The 14,685-nt window shown below is 38.7% G+C and overlaps 1 protein-coding gene across 1 annotated transcript in view; it reads left to right on the plus strand.

Moving 5' to 3' along the window:
* Positions 1 to 14,685, plus strand: part of QSER1 (glutamine and serine rich 1) — a 368,580-nt gene that overhangs the window by 246,115 nt on the left and 107,780 nt on the right. The window contains exons 6-8 of the mRNA XM_053720408.1: positions 11,779 to 11,895; positions 12,784 to 12,917; positions 13,441 to 13,643. Coding sequence (XP_053576383.1) covers positions 11,779 to 11,895; positions 12,784 to 12,917; positions 13,441 to 13,643 — 454 coding nt within the window. The remainder of the gene's footprint in view (positions 1 to 11,778; positions 11,896 to 12,783; positions 12,918 to 13,440; positions 13,644 to 14,685) is intronic.

A 14,685-nucleotide genomic window follows, 5' to 3' on the forward strand; every position in this document is an offset into this window, starting at 1 on the left:
CAGCTTGTGTGTCTTGTTCAGTGGTGGTCGTCTTTCAGCCTTTCTTACCTTGGCCATGTCTCTGAGTATTGCACACCTTGTGCTTTTAGGCACTCCAGTGATGTTGCGGCTCTGAAATATGGCCAAACTGGTGGCATCTTGGCAGCTGCACGCTTGACTTTTCTCAGTTCATGGGCAGTTATTTTGCACCTTGGTTTTTCCACACACTTCTTGCGACCCTGTTGACTATTTTGAATGAAACGCTTGATTGTTCGATGATCACGCTTCAGAAGCTTTGCAATTTTAAGAGTGCTGCATCCCTCTGCAAGATATTTCACTATTTTTGACTTTTCTGAGCCTGTCAAGTCCTTCTTTTGACCCATTTTGCCAAAGGAAAGGAAGTTGCCTAATAATTATGCACACCTGATATAGGGTGTTGATGTCATTAGACCACACCCCTTCTCATTACAGAGATGCACATCACCTAATATGCTTAATTGGTAGTAGGCTTTCAAGCCTATACAGCTTGGAGTAAGACAACATGCATAAAGAGGATGATGTGGTCAAAATACTAATTTGCCTAATAATTCTACACTCCCTGTATATGTATATGTGTATATATATATATATATATATATATATATATATATACACACACACACATAGATACACAGGCATATACAGTATATATTCATATCACACTGGTTATTTCATATACTTAATTCCATATTTAACTTAACTATACATATAGTTATCAGATTTTTGAAGTAGTTATTTTAAAAACATATGATCCTTATGCACACACAATGCAATGCTGGTCATTTTTACATGTCCTTCCCAAGCAAATGTTGTACTTTGTGTTAGGGAGTGTCTGACTAAGCCAGCAGGTATCCAATTAACATATGAGTGAGGGTCCATTTGTTTTTAATTCCATCCACCAAAGTTCCTAGAAAATGGGACTCCACCTGTGTTTCTCTTTCTTTCATGTAATTGGCAAGAGTCCATGAGCTAGTGACGTATGGGATATACAATCCTACCAGGTGGGGAAAAGTTTCCCAAACCTCAAAATGCCTATAAATACACCCCTCCCCACACCCACAATTCTGTTTTTACAAACTTTGCCTACTATGGAGGTGGTGAAGTAAGTTTGTGCTTGGTTTTTTACGTTGCTATGCGCTTCTCAGCATTTTGAAGTCCGATTCCTCTGAGTACAGTGAATGTCAGAGGGATGTGAAGGGGGTATCGCCTATTGAATTCTATGGTTTTCCTTGCAGGAAATCTTTTTCATAGGTTCTCAGTTATCGGTCGTAGAGATTCATCTGCTACCTCCCTTTTCAGATCGTTGATATACTCTCGTATTCCATTACCTCTACTGATAACCGTTTCAGTACTGGTTTGGCTATCTGCTATATGTGGATGGGTGTCTTTCGGTAAGTATGTTTTCATTACTTAAGACACTCTCAGCTATGGTTTGGCACTTTATGTATTTATATAAAGTTCTAAAAATATGTATTGTACTTATATTTGCCCTGAGTCAGGTTTATGTATATTTCCTTTTGCAGACTATCAGTTTCATATTTGGGAAAAAACATATTTAGGAAAATATTTTTCTTACCTGGGGTTTAGTCTTTTTTTCAAATTGACTGCTTTTTCATTAAGTTTTCACGAGCAAAATTAGGCTTGCAAGGTCGCAAAATGGCGATATTTATTGCATCATTCTTGGCACGAGAAATTCGTAATTTCCGGCGTCAACTAAGTTTCCTTGCACAAGGTTGCGTCTGCAATGACGCAAGTGTGTCATTTCCGGATGATGTTAGCGCAAAAAAAATTTAATTTTGCGTTGTGCACCATACTTGGTGCCAAATAATTTCATTATTTAAAACCACATTCCTATATGCCTCTTGCCTTTTTCTATGTCAGAGGGCTATGCTGTTTGTATTTTTTCCCATTCCTGAAACTGCCATATAAGGAAATTGATCATTTTGCTTTATATGTTGTTTTTTTCTCTTACATTTGGAAGATGTCTCAATCTGATCCTGTCTCAGAAACCACTGTTGGAAACCTGCTGCCTGATAACAGTTCTACCAAATCTTAGTGTATCTGTTGTAAATTTGTGGAGATTATATCTCCAGCTGTGGTATGTAATAGTTGTCATGATAAGCTTTACATGCAGAGTATGTATCCATCAGTAATAGTACAATGCCTGTTGTTTCTTCAACATCTAATGTACATGATATACCTGTGAATATAAAAGATTTTATTGCTGATGCGATTCAGAAGGCTTTGTCTGCTATCCCACCTTCTAATAAACGTAAAAGGTCTTTTAAAACTTTTTATAAAGTTGATGAAATTTCAAATGACCAACAACATACTGAATTATCCTCCTCTGATGAGGCTCTATCTGATTCAGAAGATCCTTCCTCAGATATTGACACTGACAAATATACTTATTTATTTAAAATGGAGTATATTTGTTTCTTGTTAAGAGGTGTTGATTACATTGGATATTGAGGAAACTAGTCCTCTTGATATTAAAACTAGTAAACGTTTAAATTCTGTTTTATAAACCTCCTGTGGTTACTCCCAGAGGTTTTTCCAGTTCCTGATGCTATTTCGGATATGATTTCTAAGCAATGGGATAGGCCTGGTGGTACTTTTATCCCTTCTTCAAGGTTTAAAAAATTGTATCCTTTGCCAGCAGTTAGATTGGAGTTTTGGGAAAAGATCCCAAAAGTTGATAGGACTATTTCTACTCTTGCTAAACGTACTACTATTCCTATGGAAGATGGTACTTCCTTTAAGGACCCTTTAGATAGGAGACTTGAATCTTATCTAAGGAAAGCTTATTTATATTCTGGCTATCTTCTCAGGCCTGCCATTTCTATGGCTGATGTTGCAGCTGCATCAACCTTTTGGTTGGAAAGTTTAGTGCAACAGGAAATGGATCCTGATTTGTCTAGCATTGTTCGCTTGCTTCAACATGCTAATCATTTTATCTGTGATGACATTTTTGATATCATCAAAATTGATGTTAAATCTATGTCTTTAGCTATTTTAGCTAGAAGAGCTTTGTGGCTCAAATATTGGAATGCTGACATGGTATCTAAAGCTAGATTACTATCTCTTTCTTTCCAAGGTAATAATTTATTTGGTTCTCAGTTGGATTTGATTATTTCAACTGTCACTGGGGGGAAAGGGAGTTTTTTTGCCTCAGGATAAAAGACCGAAGGGTAAATCTAAAGCTTCTAACCATTTTCGTTCCTTTCAACAAAATAAGGAACAGAAACCTAATCCTTCCCCCAAAGAATCTGGTTCCAATTGGAAATCTTCAAGTTGGAGTAAATCCAAACCATTTAAGAATCCAAAGCCAGCCCCCAAGTCTGCATGAAGGTGCGGCCCTCATTCCAGCTCAGCTGGTAGGGGGCAGATTAAGATTCTTCCAAGACATTTGGGCAGATTTTGTCCAAAATCAATGAATTCAGAGTATTGTCTCTCAAGGGTACCGAATAGGATTCAGAGTAAGACCTACTGTGAGAAGATTTTTTCTCTCACAGATCCCAGCAAATCCAGTAAAGGCTCAGGCTTTTCTGAAGTGTGTTTCAGACCTGGAGCTTTCAGGGGTAATCATACCAGTTCCGTTTCAGGAACAGGGTCTGGGGTTTTATTCAAATCTATTCATTGTCCCAAAGAAAGAAAATTCTTTCAGGCCAGTTCTGGATCTGAAAATTTTTAATAGTTATGTAAGAGTGCCAACTTTCAAAATGGTGACTATAAGGACTATTCTGCCTTTTGTTCAGCAAGGGCATTATATGTCCACAATAGACTTACAGGATGCATATCTTCATATTCTGATTCATCCAGACCACTATCCATTTCTGAGATTCTCTTTTCTAGATAAGCATTACCAATTTGTCACTCTTCCATTTGGCCTAGCGACAGCTCCAAGAATCTCTTCAAAGGTTCTCGGTGCCCTACTCTCTGTAATCAGAAAACGGGGTATTGCGGTGTTTCCTTATTTGGACAATATCTTGGTACTAGCTCAGTCTTTACATTCTGCAGAATCTCACACAAATCAACTAGTGTTGTTTCTTCAAAGACATGGTTGGACGATTAATTTACCAAAAATTTCTTTGATTCCTCAGACAAGGGTCACCTTTTTAGGTTTCCAGATATATTCTTTGACGAGACCAATCTCGCCACTGTGCATTGGAGGAGCCTGGTTGCCTGCCTGCTGCCTTTAGACTATGGCCCCATGTTGAAACGCTTACTTTTCCCCTGCAAAGACACGAAAGCTGGGTCATTCAGTACTTGCCCTATTTGAACAGTGATACCCCAGATAGATATGCCATGTAGCCCATTTGTATATCAGAAGAATTTGGCTCCATGGCAATTAAACTGGATTTCTCTGCCTGTGATAATTGTATCAGCCATTGTGTAAGGTAACTGCCTCAACCATTGTGTAAGGTAACTGCCTCAAACATTGTGTAAGGTAACTGCCTCAAACATTGTGTAAGGTAACTGCCTCAAACATTGTGTAAGGTAACTGCCTCAACCATTGTGTAAGGTAATTGTATCAACCATTGTGTAAGGCAGTGATTTGCAACCTTTTTTTTGCCGTGGCACACTTTTTTACATAAAAAAATCCTGTGGCACACCACCATCCCAAAATTTTACAAAATCACACATTGTAGCCTAATACAGGATATATATACAGTATATATATATATATATATATATATATACACACACACACTGTACTGTGCTGTCATGCCATGCCTCCTACAAACTATACATGACATATTGACATTCATTCACAAACACCCCCGTACTGTTGTCAGCCTGCCGCGGCACACCTGAAGATCTCTCACGGCACACTAGTGTGCCACGGCCTACTGGTTGAAAAACACTGGTATAAGGTAACTGCATCAACCATTGTGTAAGGTAATTGCATCGCCCATTGTGTAAGGTAATTGCATCACAGGCAGAGGGGATGATTTTGTGTGGGAGTGTCTGAGAGTATTGTATGTGTTTATTGGTTGTTTTACAAAACCTTGTGGGTGGTACTAATGTGTAAGAATGTGTATATAAGAACAATAAACCCACATCTCTGGCTGATTCCTATTTTACCCTCAAGACTGAGCTTGGTCTCGTGTTTGGGGGGGGAAGTGCTACTTTGAATTATCCTTTTGCCTGTTCCAGGAGAGAAGGATTTCGTGTATTTTCCCTGCTTGGTGTATTAACTGGGTTCGTGTGTTGCTGATTCCGTATTAAGGGCATCTTTCATCTGGTATTAACCCTCAATATCAGGGTTATACCGTTACAGATTCAGTGTCCATGACTCTGTCTCTAACAGACAAGAGACGATTAAAATTGGTTTCAGCTTGTCGGAACCTTCAGTCTCCGTCATTCCCTTCAGTAGCTATGTGCATGGAAGTTTTAGGTCTCATGACTGCAGCATCGGACGCGATCCCCTTTGCTCGTTTTCATATGAGACCTCTCCAGCTTTGTATGCTGAATCAATGGTGCAGGGATTATACAAAGATATCACAATTAATATTTTTTAAATCCCAATGTTTGACTCTCTCTGACTTGGTGGTTAGATCACCATCGTTATAGTTCAAGGGGCCTCTTTTGTTCGTCCAACCTGGACTGTGATCACAACAGATGCAAGTCTTTCAGGTTGGGGAGCTGTCTGGGGATCTCTGACAGCACAGGGGGTTTGGAAATCTCAAGAGGCGAGGTTATCAATCAATATTTTAGAACTCCGTATTTGGGAACAAGGAAATATGACTCATCAGCTACTTAATATTCTCTTGAGTTCTTTTGAACATTTTAGTCAGTCTAATGTCTGCCTATTAAGATTTGGCATTTCGAAAAAAGTTTTACAACCTATTATTCAACCTTAGAACCAGTCATTTTAGTTTCATGCTATGTTACTGTACAATATTATAGAATGTTGTGTTCCTTTATATCTAAGTTAAAAAGAAATTGTGCAACTTAAAGGTACATGCAACCCAAAATGTTCCTTTCATAATTCATAGAGAGTGTGCAATTTAAAAAAAAAAACTAAAAACTTCCCAGTTTACCTCTATCTAATTTGCTTCTTTTTCTTGGTATCCTTTGTTGAAAAATAGGCTCATAAGCAGCAATGCATTACTGGAAGCTAGTTGCTGATTGATGGCTGCACTTGTAAGTCTGTTATTGGCTTAGTGTATTGCTACTTAACAAGAGAATGAAGCAAATGTGATAAAATATGTAAATTGGAACGTTGATTAAAATTGACTATGTTCTGAATTTCTCTTGTAAGGTGTATCCAGTCCACGGATCATCCATTACTTGTGGGATATTCTCATTCCCAACAGGAAGTTGCAAGAGGACACCCACAGCAGAGCTGTAATATAGCTCCTCCCCTAACTGTCATAGCCAGTCATTCTCTTGCAACTCTCAACAAGCTAGGATGTTGTAGGAGAGAGTGGTTAAATATAGTTAGTTTATTTTCTTCAATCAAAAGTTTGTTATTTTTAAATAGTACCGGAGTTGTGCTATTTTATCTCAGGCAGTAAATAGAAGAAGAATCTGCCTGAGGTTTCTATGATCTTAGCAGGTTGTAACTAAGATCCATTGCTATTCTCACATATGTCTGAGGGGATTACACAGATGAGGTAACTTCAGCGAGAGAATGGCGTGCAGTTTATTCTGCTATCAGGTATGTGCAGTTATAATTTTTTCTAGAGATGGAAAACACTAGAAAATGCTGCTGATACCGGATTAATGTAAGTTAAGCCTGAATACAGTGATTTAATAACGACTGGTATCATGCTTACTCCCAGGGGTAATACCCTTATGATATTGCAATATAAACGTTTGCTGGCATGTTTAATCGTTTTTATATATGCATTGGTGATAAAAATTTATTGGGGCCTAGTTTTTTTCCACATGGCTAAATTTTGACTAGAAACAGTTTTACTGAGGCTTTCAACTGTTATAGTATAAAAGTTACAGTTGGTGCAGTTAAAATTACAAACTGTGACATCCAGCTTCCCTCAGGAGTCCCCTGTATGCTATAGGACATCTCTAAAGGGCTCAAAGGCTTTCCAAAGTCGTTTATTGGGGAAGGTAGGACCACAGCTTGCTGTGGCAGTTGGTTGTGACTGTTAAAAAAAAAAAAAAGTCTATTTCGTTTTTTTTATCCGTTTTTTGAACTAAGGGGTTAATCATCCATTGAAAGTGGATGCAATGCTCTGCTAGCCTATTACATACACTGTAAACATTTCATTTGATTTACTGCATTTTTTCACTGTTTTTCAAATTCTGACAAAATTTGTTTCTCTTAAAGGCACAGTACCGTTTTTTTTATATTTGCTTGTTAACTTGATTTAAAGTGTTTTCCATTGCTAGTCTGTATAAACATGTCTGACATACAAGAAACTCCTTGTTCATTATGTTTAAAAGCCTTGTTCATTATGTTTAAAAGTCTTAGAATGTGTCAAATGTACTGATTTCATTTTATGCAATAAAGATCATATTCTGTTTTTAAAAAAATTATCACCAGAGGAATCTGACGAGGGGAAAGTTATGCCGACTAACTCTCCCCACGTGTCAGACCCTTTGACTCCCGCCCAAGGGACTCACGCTCAAATGGCGCCAAGTACATCTAGGGCGCCCATAGCGTTTACTTTACAAGACATGGCGGCAGTCATGGATAATACACTGTCAGCGGTATTAGCCAGACTACCTGAACTTAGAGGTTAGCGAGATAGCTCTGGGGTGAGACAAAATGCAGAGCATACTGACGCTTTAAGAACCATGTCTGATACTGCCTCACAATATGCAGAAGCTGAGGAAGGAGAGCTTCAGTCAGTGGGTGATGTTAATGACTCAGGAAAGATACCTGATTCTAATATTTCTACATTTAAATTTAAGCTTGAACACCTCCGCGTGTTACTTAGGGAGGTTTTAGCTGCTCTGAATGACTGTGATACCATTGCAGTGCCAGAGAAATTTTGTAGACTGGATAAATGCTTTGCAGTGCCGGTGTGTACTGATGATTTTCCAATACCTAAAAGGTTTACAGAAATTATTAATAAGGAATAGGATAGACCAGGTGTGCCGTTCTCTTCCCCTCCTATTTTTAGAAAAATGTTTTCCAATAGACGCCACCACACGGGACTTAAGGCAGACAGTCCCTAAGGTGGAGGGAGCAGTTTCTACTCTAGCAAAGCGTACTACTATCCCTGTCGAGGACAGTTGTGCTTTTTTAGAGCCAATGGATAAAAAATTAGAAGGTTACCTTAAGAAAATATTTATTCAACAAAGTTTTTATCCTACAGCCCATTGCATGCATTGCCCCTGTCACTGCTGCTGCGGCGTACTGGTTTGAGTCTCTGGAAGAGGCTTTACAGGTAGAGACTCCATTGGATGACATACTTGGCAAACTTAGAGCACTTAAGCTAGCCAATTATTTTATTTCTGATGCCATTGTTCATTTGAATAAACTAACGGCTAAGAATTCTGGTTTTGCTATACAGGCGCGCAGAGCGCTATGGCTTAAATCATGGTCAGCTGATGTGACTTTAAAATCTAAGCTACTTAACATTCCCTTCAAGGGGCAGACCCTATTCGGGCCTGGTTTGAAGGAGATTATTGCTGATATCACGGGAGGAAAAGGTTGTGCCCTTCCTCAGGACAGGTCCAAATCTAGGGCCAAACAGTCTAATTTTCGTGCCTTTCGAAACTTCAAGGCAGGTGCGGCATCAACTTCCTCTAATAATAAACAAGAGGGAACTTTTGCTCAATCCAAGACGGTCTGGAGACCAAACCAGACCTGGAAAAAAGGTAAGCACGTCAAAAAGCCTGCTGCTGCCTCTAAGACAGCATGAAGAAACGACCCCCTATCCGGTAACGGATCTAGTAGGGGGCAGAATTTCAACCTTCGCCCAGACGTGGGCAAGAGATGTTCAGGATCCCTGGGCGTTGGAAATTATATCCCAGGGATATCTTCTGGACTTCAAAGCTTCCCCCCCAAAAGGGAGATTTCACCTTTCACAATTATCTGCAAACCAGATAAAGAGTGAGGCATTCTTACACTGTGTACGAGACCTCCTAGTTATGGGAGTGATCCATCCAGTTCCAAAGGAGGAACAGGAACATGGTTTTTACTCAAATCTGTTTGTGGTTCCCAAAAAAGAGGGAACCTTCAGACCGATTTTGGATCTAAAGATCTTAAACAAATTCCTCAAAGTTCCGTCGTTCAAGATGGAAACTATTCGTACCATCCTACCACTGATCCAGGAGGGTCAATATATGACTACAGTGGATCTAAAGGATGCTTATCTTCACATTCCGATACACAAAGATCATCATAGGTTTCTCAGGTTTGCCTTTCAAGACAGGCATTACCAGTTGTAGCTCTTCCCTTTGGATTAGCTACAGCCCCAAGAATCTTTACAAAGGTTCTAGGGTCGCTTTTGGCGGTCCTAAGGCCGCGGGGCATAGCAGTAGCCCCTTATTTAGACGACATCCTGATACAGGCGTCAAACTTCCAAATTGCCAAGTCTCATACGGACGTAGTACTGGCATTTCTGAGGTCGCATGGGTGGAAAGTGAACGAGGAAAAGTGTTCTCTATCCCCACTCACAAGAGTTTCCTTTCTAGATAGATTCTGTAGAAATTAAATTTACCTTGACGGAGTCCAGGTTATCAAAGCTTCTAAATTCCTGTCGGGTTCTTCATTCCGTTCCGCGCCCTTTGGTGGCTCAGTGTATGGAAGTAATCGGCTTAATGGTAGCGGCAATGGACATAGTGCTGTTTGCATGCTTACATCTCAGACCGCTGCAACTATGCAGGCTCAGTCAGTGGAGCGGGGATTACACAGATTTGGCCCCTCAACTGAATCTGGACCAAGAGACCAGGGATCCTCTTCCCTGGTGGCTATCTCGGGTCCATCTGTCCAAAGGTAGGACCTTCGCAGGCCAGATTGCACTATTGTAACAACAAATGCCTGCCTTCTAGGTTAGGGTGCAGTCTGGAACTCCCTGAAGGCTCAGGGATCGTGGACTCAGGAGGAGTCTCTCCTTCCAATAAATATTCTGGAACTAAGAGCGATATTCAAGGCTCTTCAGGTTTGGCCTCAGTTAGCAACTCTGAGGTACATCAGATTTCAGTCGGTCAACATCACGACTGTAGCTTACATCAACCATCGAGGGGGAACAAGAAGTTCCCTAGATTCCTAGGATTTTATCTTTTCTCCAAGAAGGTTTGGAGAAAGGATTGTCAGCTAGTTTCTTAAAGGGACAGATTTTTGCTCTGTCTATTCTTTTGCACTAGCGTCTGGCAGATGTTCCAGACGTTCAGGCATTTTGTCAGGCTTTAGTTTGAATCAAGCCTGTGTTTAAACCTGTTGCTCCACCATGGAGCTTAAAAGCTTAAACTTGGTTCTTAAGGTTCTTCAAGAAGTTCCGTTTGAACCTATTCATTCCATAGATATCAAACTTTTATCTTGGAAAGTTCTTTTTTTTTTTTTTTTTTTTTTTTGGTAGCTATTTCCTCGGCTCGTAGAGTCTCTGAGCTATCTGCCTTACAATGTGATTCTCCTTATCTGATTTTTCATACGGATAAGGTAGTCCTGCGTACCAAACCTGGGTTCTTACCTAAGGTGGTATCTAACAAGAATATCAATCAAGAGATTGTGGTTCCATCCTTGTGTTACACAATCTGGACGTGGTCTGTGCTTTAAAGTTTTACATACAAGCTACTAAAGATTTTCGTCAAACATCTGCTTTGTTTATTGTCTACTCTGGACAGAGGAGAGGTCAAAAGGCTTTGGCAACCTCTTTTTCTTTTTGGCTAAGAAGCTTAATCTGCTTAGCCTATGAGACTGCTGGACAGCAGCCTCCTGAAAGGATTACAGCTCATTCCACTAGAGCTGTGGCTTCCACTTGGGCCTTTAAAAATAAGGCTTCTGTTGAAATGATTTGCAAGGCGGCGACTTGGTCTTCGCTTCATACTTTTTCAAAATTTTACAAATTTTATACTTTTGCTTCATTGGAGGCTATATTTGGGAGAGAGGTTTTACAGGCAGTGGTTCCTTCCATTTAAGTTCCTGCCTTGTCCCTCCCTTCATCCGTGTACTTTAGCTTTGGTATTGGTATCCCACAAGTAATGGATGATCCGTGGACTGGATACACCTTACAAGAGAAAACACAATTTATGCTTACCTGATAAATTTATTTCTCTTGTGGTGTATCCAGTCCACGGCCCGCCCTGTCATTTTAAGGCAGGTAATTTTTAAATTTAAACTACAGTAACCACTGCACCCTATGGTTCCTCCTTTCTCGGCTTGTTTTCGGTCGAATGACTGGCTATGACAGTTAGGGAAGGAGCTATATTACAGCTCTGCTGTGGGTGTCCTCTTGCAACTTCCTGTTGGGAATGAGAATATCCCACAATTAATGGATGATCCGTGGACTGGATACTCCACAAGAGAATGCATAAATTGTGTTTTTAAGAAGCGCATCAAGCAATCCCCTTCCAGGAATGTCTGTCTTGTTAAAGTTCTTATTTTCTTGTTTTGTATCTCCTGATTTTCTCTTGTGCTTTGTCTCCAACTACAGCTTTTCTTTATGTAACAATAAGGCTGGAGACAGATTACATTAAAATTGTATAGCAAAAATGTCCCTCATTTAATTAATTCAACCATTTTTAATATGCACTAGCAAATGAGGATTATATTAGTATTTAGTCTTGCTTTGGTCTTGAGCCCATCACCAATCTGTCTTGTTATTTTTGGGCTGTATATAGGAAGCATTACGTACTGGAAAAGAGCCACCGGCTATATGGAAAGTCCAAAAGGCGTTGCTCCAAAAATTTATCCCTGAAGTGCGAGAGGAGCAGAGGTCATTTGCTGCTACGAACAGTGTACGTACAATATTTACATTTGATTGTTTTACTTTTATTAATATTTTTTGATGTTTGTGAGATTGCAACATATTGTACAAAATTGTTAAAAACGGGTTTGCTTTTCAGATTGTAATGTGTTCTATAAGAAGCTAAATGTTGAAATGAAACAGAAATTGTGTTGATTATAATAAAATGGTAGTTGGATAATGCATTAAAATGAGTATACAGAACACTAATTTTAGTGTGAGTGTAGGTCAATGCCACACTGAACCACATTTGTTAGCTGCTTGAGTAAAGTAAGTTCTAATTATCCATTAAATATTATATGCTTCTATTAGAAATTTAAGGGACAGTTTACTATAAAATTGATTTCCCTTAATGTGTTTCCAATTACTTTTTTTACCAGATGCAGAGTATAAAATGTATGAGATTTGCTTATTTATATATATTAAATAGCTGGTTTTGTGTTTTGAAGCCACAACCTAATAAAATGGGTTGAGCTTGTAGGTATAATAAGATATCATTACTTTATCACATTGTGTACATATACCTGCTTCTTTATTTTATATCTGTCCGTAAACCAATCATCAATACTTGGAGAGAACAATGGAAAATTAACATAATAATTACCTTATTTCTTTTACTGGCTGTATTAACACAGCTTGACCTCGAGGCCAAAAACTTTTAGAATAGGTGGGGATACCACAGGCTAAATAAACTAATTCAAATGCCAATATAAGGTTAATGGAAATACTTGTAAACAATTTAATACACTCCAGCAGGTAAAGTGGATCACTGGGAACAAATTAAAGGGGAGACATTTTTTGAGTAAACTGTCCCTTTGTGTTTTTTTTTAATATAAACAGCAATTCTAAAAAATTAATTGTAACATTTTCTCCTCTGTAGTATCTTGGATACTTTGGTGATGCAAAAACCAAGTACAAGCGTGTATATGTGAAGTTTGTGGAGAACACAAACAAGAAAGAATATGTGCGTGTTTGTTCTCTGAAGCCTAAGAGCAAAATTACAGTCCCTGCAAGGTACTAGTATCTAATTTTCACTTAATTTCAACTGTTTACTAAACTAAAGGGACATGAAACATTTTGACATTCTAATATAAAATTTGTAATTATGTGTAGTGAAAAATATTTCCTGTGTACTTCCATTGTTTGTTTGTTTTTCCTCTTTACGTTGATTAAACTCTAAAAATTGTGAAGACTGCCGTGCCCTTTTACAAGTCTAACCCTGACACACATCTAACTGGCCTCAACATAGATGCTAAGATGCAAGCAAAACACTGCAAGTTTTCTAACAAAATTACAGTGGCAATCTTTATTTACCCCAGTAACAAGTGCACCTCCAAGTAAAGCTAGTGGTATTGGGAGAGGTTTTTTTAAAAAAAAACAATGACTGCAAACAAGGTGTTGGCTTGTTCAGAAAGTATTAATCTTCGGCTCCTGTGCTAATATGTCCCTTTAAGCTTGTCTGAAGATTTGGTCACGCCATTCTGATTTTTATTCTTGGTGACGCATGGGTAGGTGACACGTGTGTGATTTGTTTTAGGACCCCCCACACAAAGACCAGTAACAAAGCACCAGAAATCTCTCCACCGAAATCCACACCGCCTAAAGTTGTGACTGTAAAACCCAAAGCTAAGCAGCCAAAGACCAAGGCTGAGCCTCCACCAAAGAAGAGGAAGCAGTGGAAAGAAGAATTTGAATCTTCTCAATCTGATTCATCTCCAGATATGCAAAGTGATGAGGAAGGTAAGCTTATAAATCTGGTTACCTTGTGAGATGCTGGACAGCAGGCAAGACACGTGCTTCCATTAAAAGTTCATAATTTACTATCAAGTTGATTTCTTAAGATCCCACATGTACTGTTTTTTTGTGTAATCAGACCAAGGTAACATAAGGTGCCCATTGTGTAAATAGATAAATATAAGAAATGCTTTCTGCTTCCCTAAAAGCTCAGCCCATTTAAATGGTTTGTGGTTTCATCTAGCAAAAATAACTTTCATATAGAAAAATGTAACTGATGCAATTTCCCCATATATTTTATACTTTTATACGCCGTTGATATAACAAGTCACTGGAAACTCATTAAGGGGAAACCAATGTTACCATACGCTGTCCCTTTAATGTAATGCAGATAAGTCTCTTTAGAAGACATTGTGGTTCATGTGATGGACAGTGGCAGTTAATATGTTCACATTTTATTGCTTAAAGGGACAGTAAAGTCAAAATGAAACTTTCATGATTCAGATAGGGCACTGGTTTTCAAACCTGTCCTCAGGCCTTCCTTACATGCCAGATTTTGAGGATATCTGAAATGGAGAATAGGTGAAATAATCAGTTGATTAGTAAACCTAACTAACAAACCAACTGCACTAACCGACAATTACAATAATAGGCTTCAATCGAGTAAAATGTTTAAGACACTCTTGATGTTATGTTGCAAGATATTCTACATACAAATTCTGTTAAACAATCATTGTCTTAATACCACATAAAAGATTTAGTAGCCTTGAGATAAAAAATAATTATTATATTCACAATTCTGTCAGGTAGATACATATGTTATTAAGGGAGGATTATCCCAATAATTCCCAAGATTATACTGACCATAAATCACCTTTGTGACTCAGAGAGTATGGTAGATCTATTTGTTGAAAGAAACCCTTTGCTTCAACTGGATACGAAATCTCTCCTGCGTTCACACGATAGCGGTGCTGCTTCACAATTCACTAAACACTAAGGAGTGTTCAGCCAACAACAACACTGGAAACAGACAAACAGAAAAAGCGCA

Source organism: Bombina bombina, chromosome 7, assembly GCF_027579735.1.
Source record: "Bombina bombina isolate aBomBom1 chromosome 7, aBomBom1.pri, whole genome shotgun sequence".
In the NCBI taxonomy this organism is placed as follows: Eukaryota; Metazoa; Chordata; class Amphibia; order Anura; family Bombinatoridae; genus Bombina; species Bombina bombina.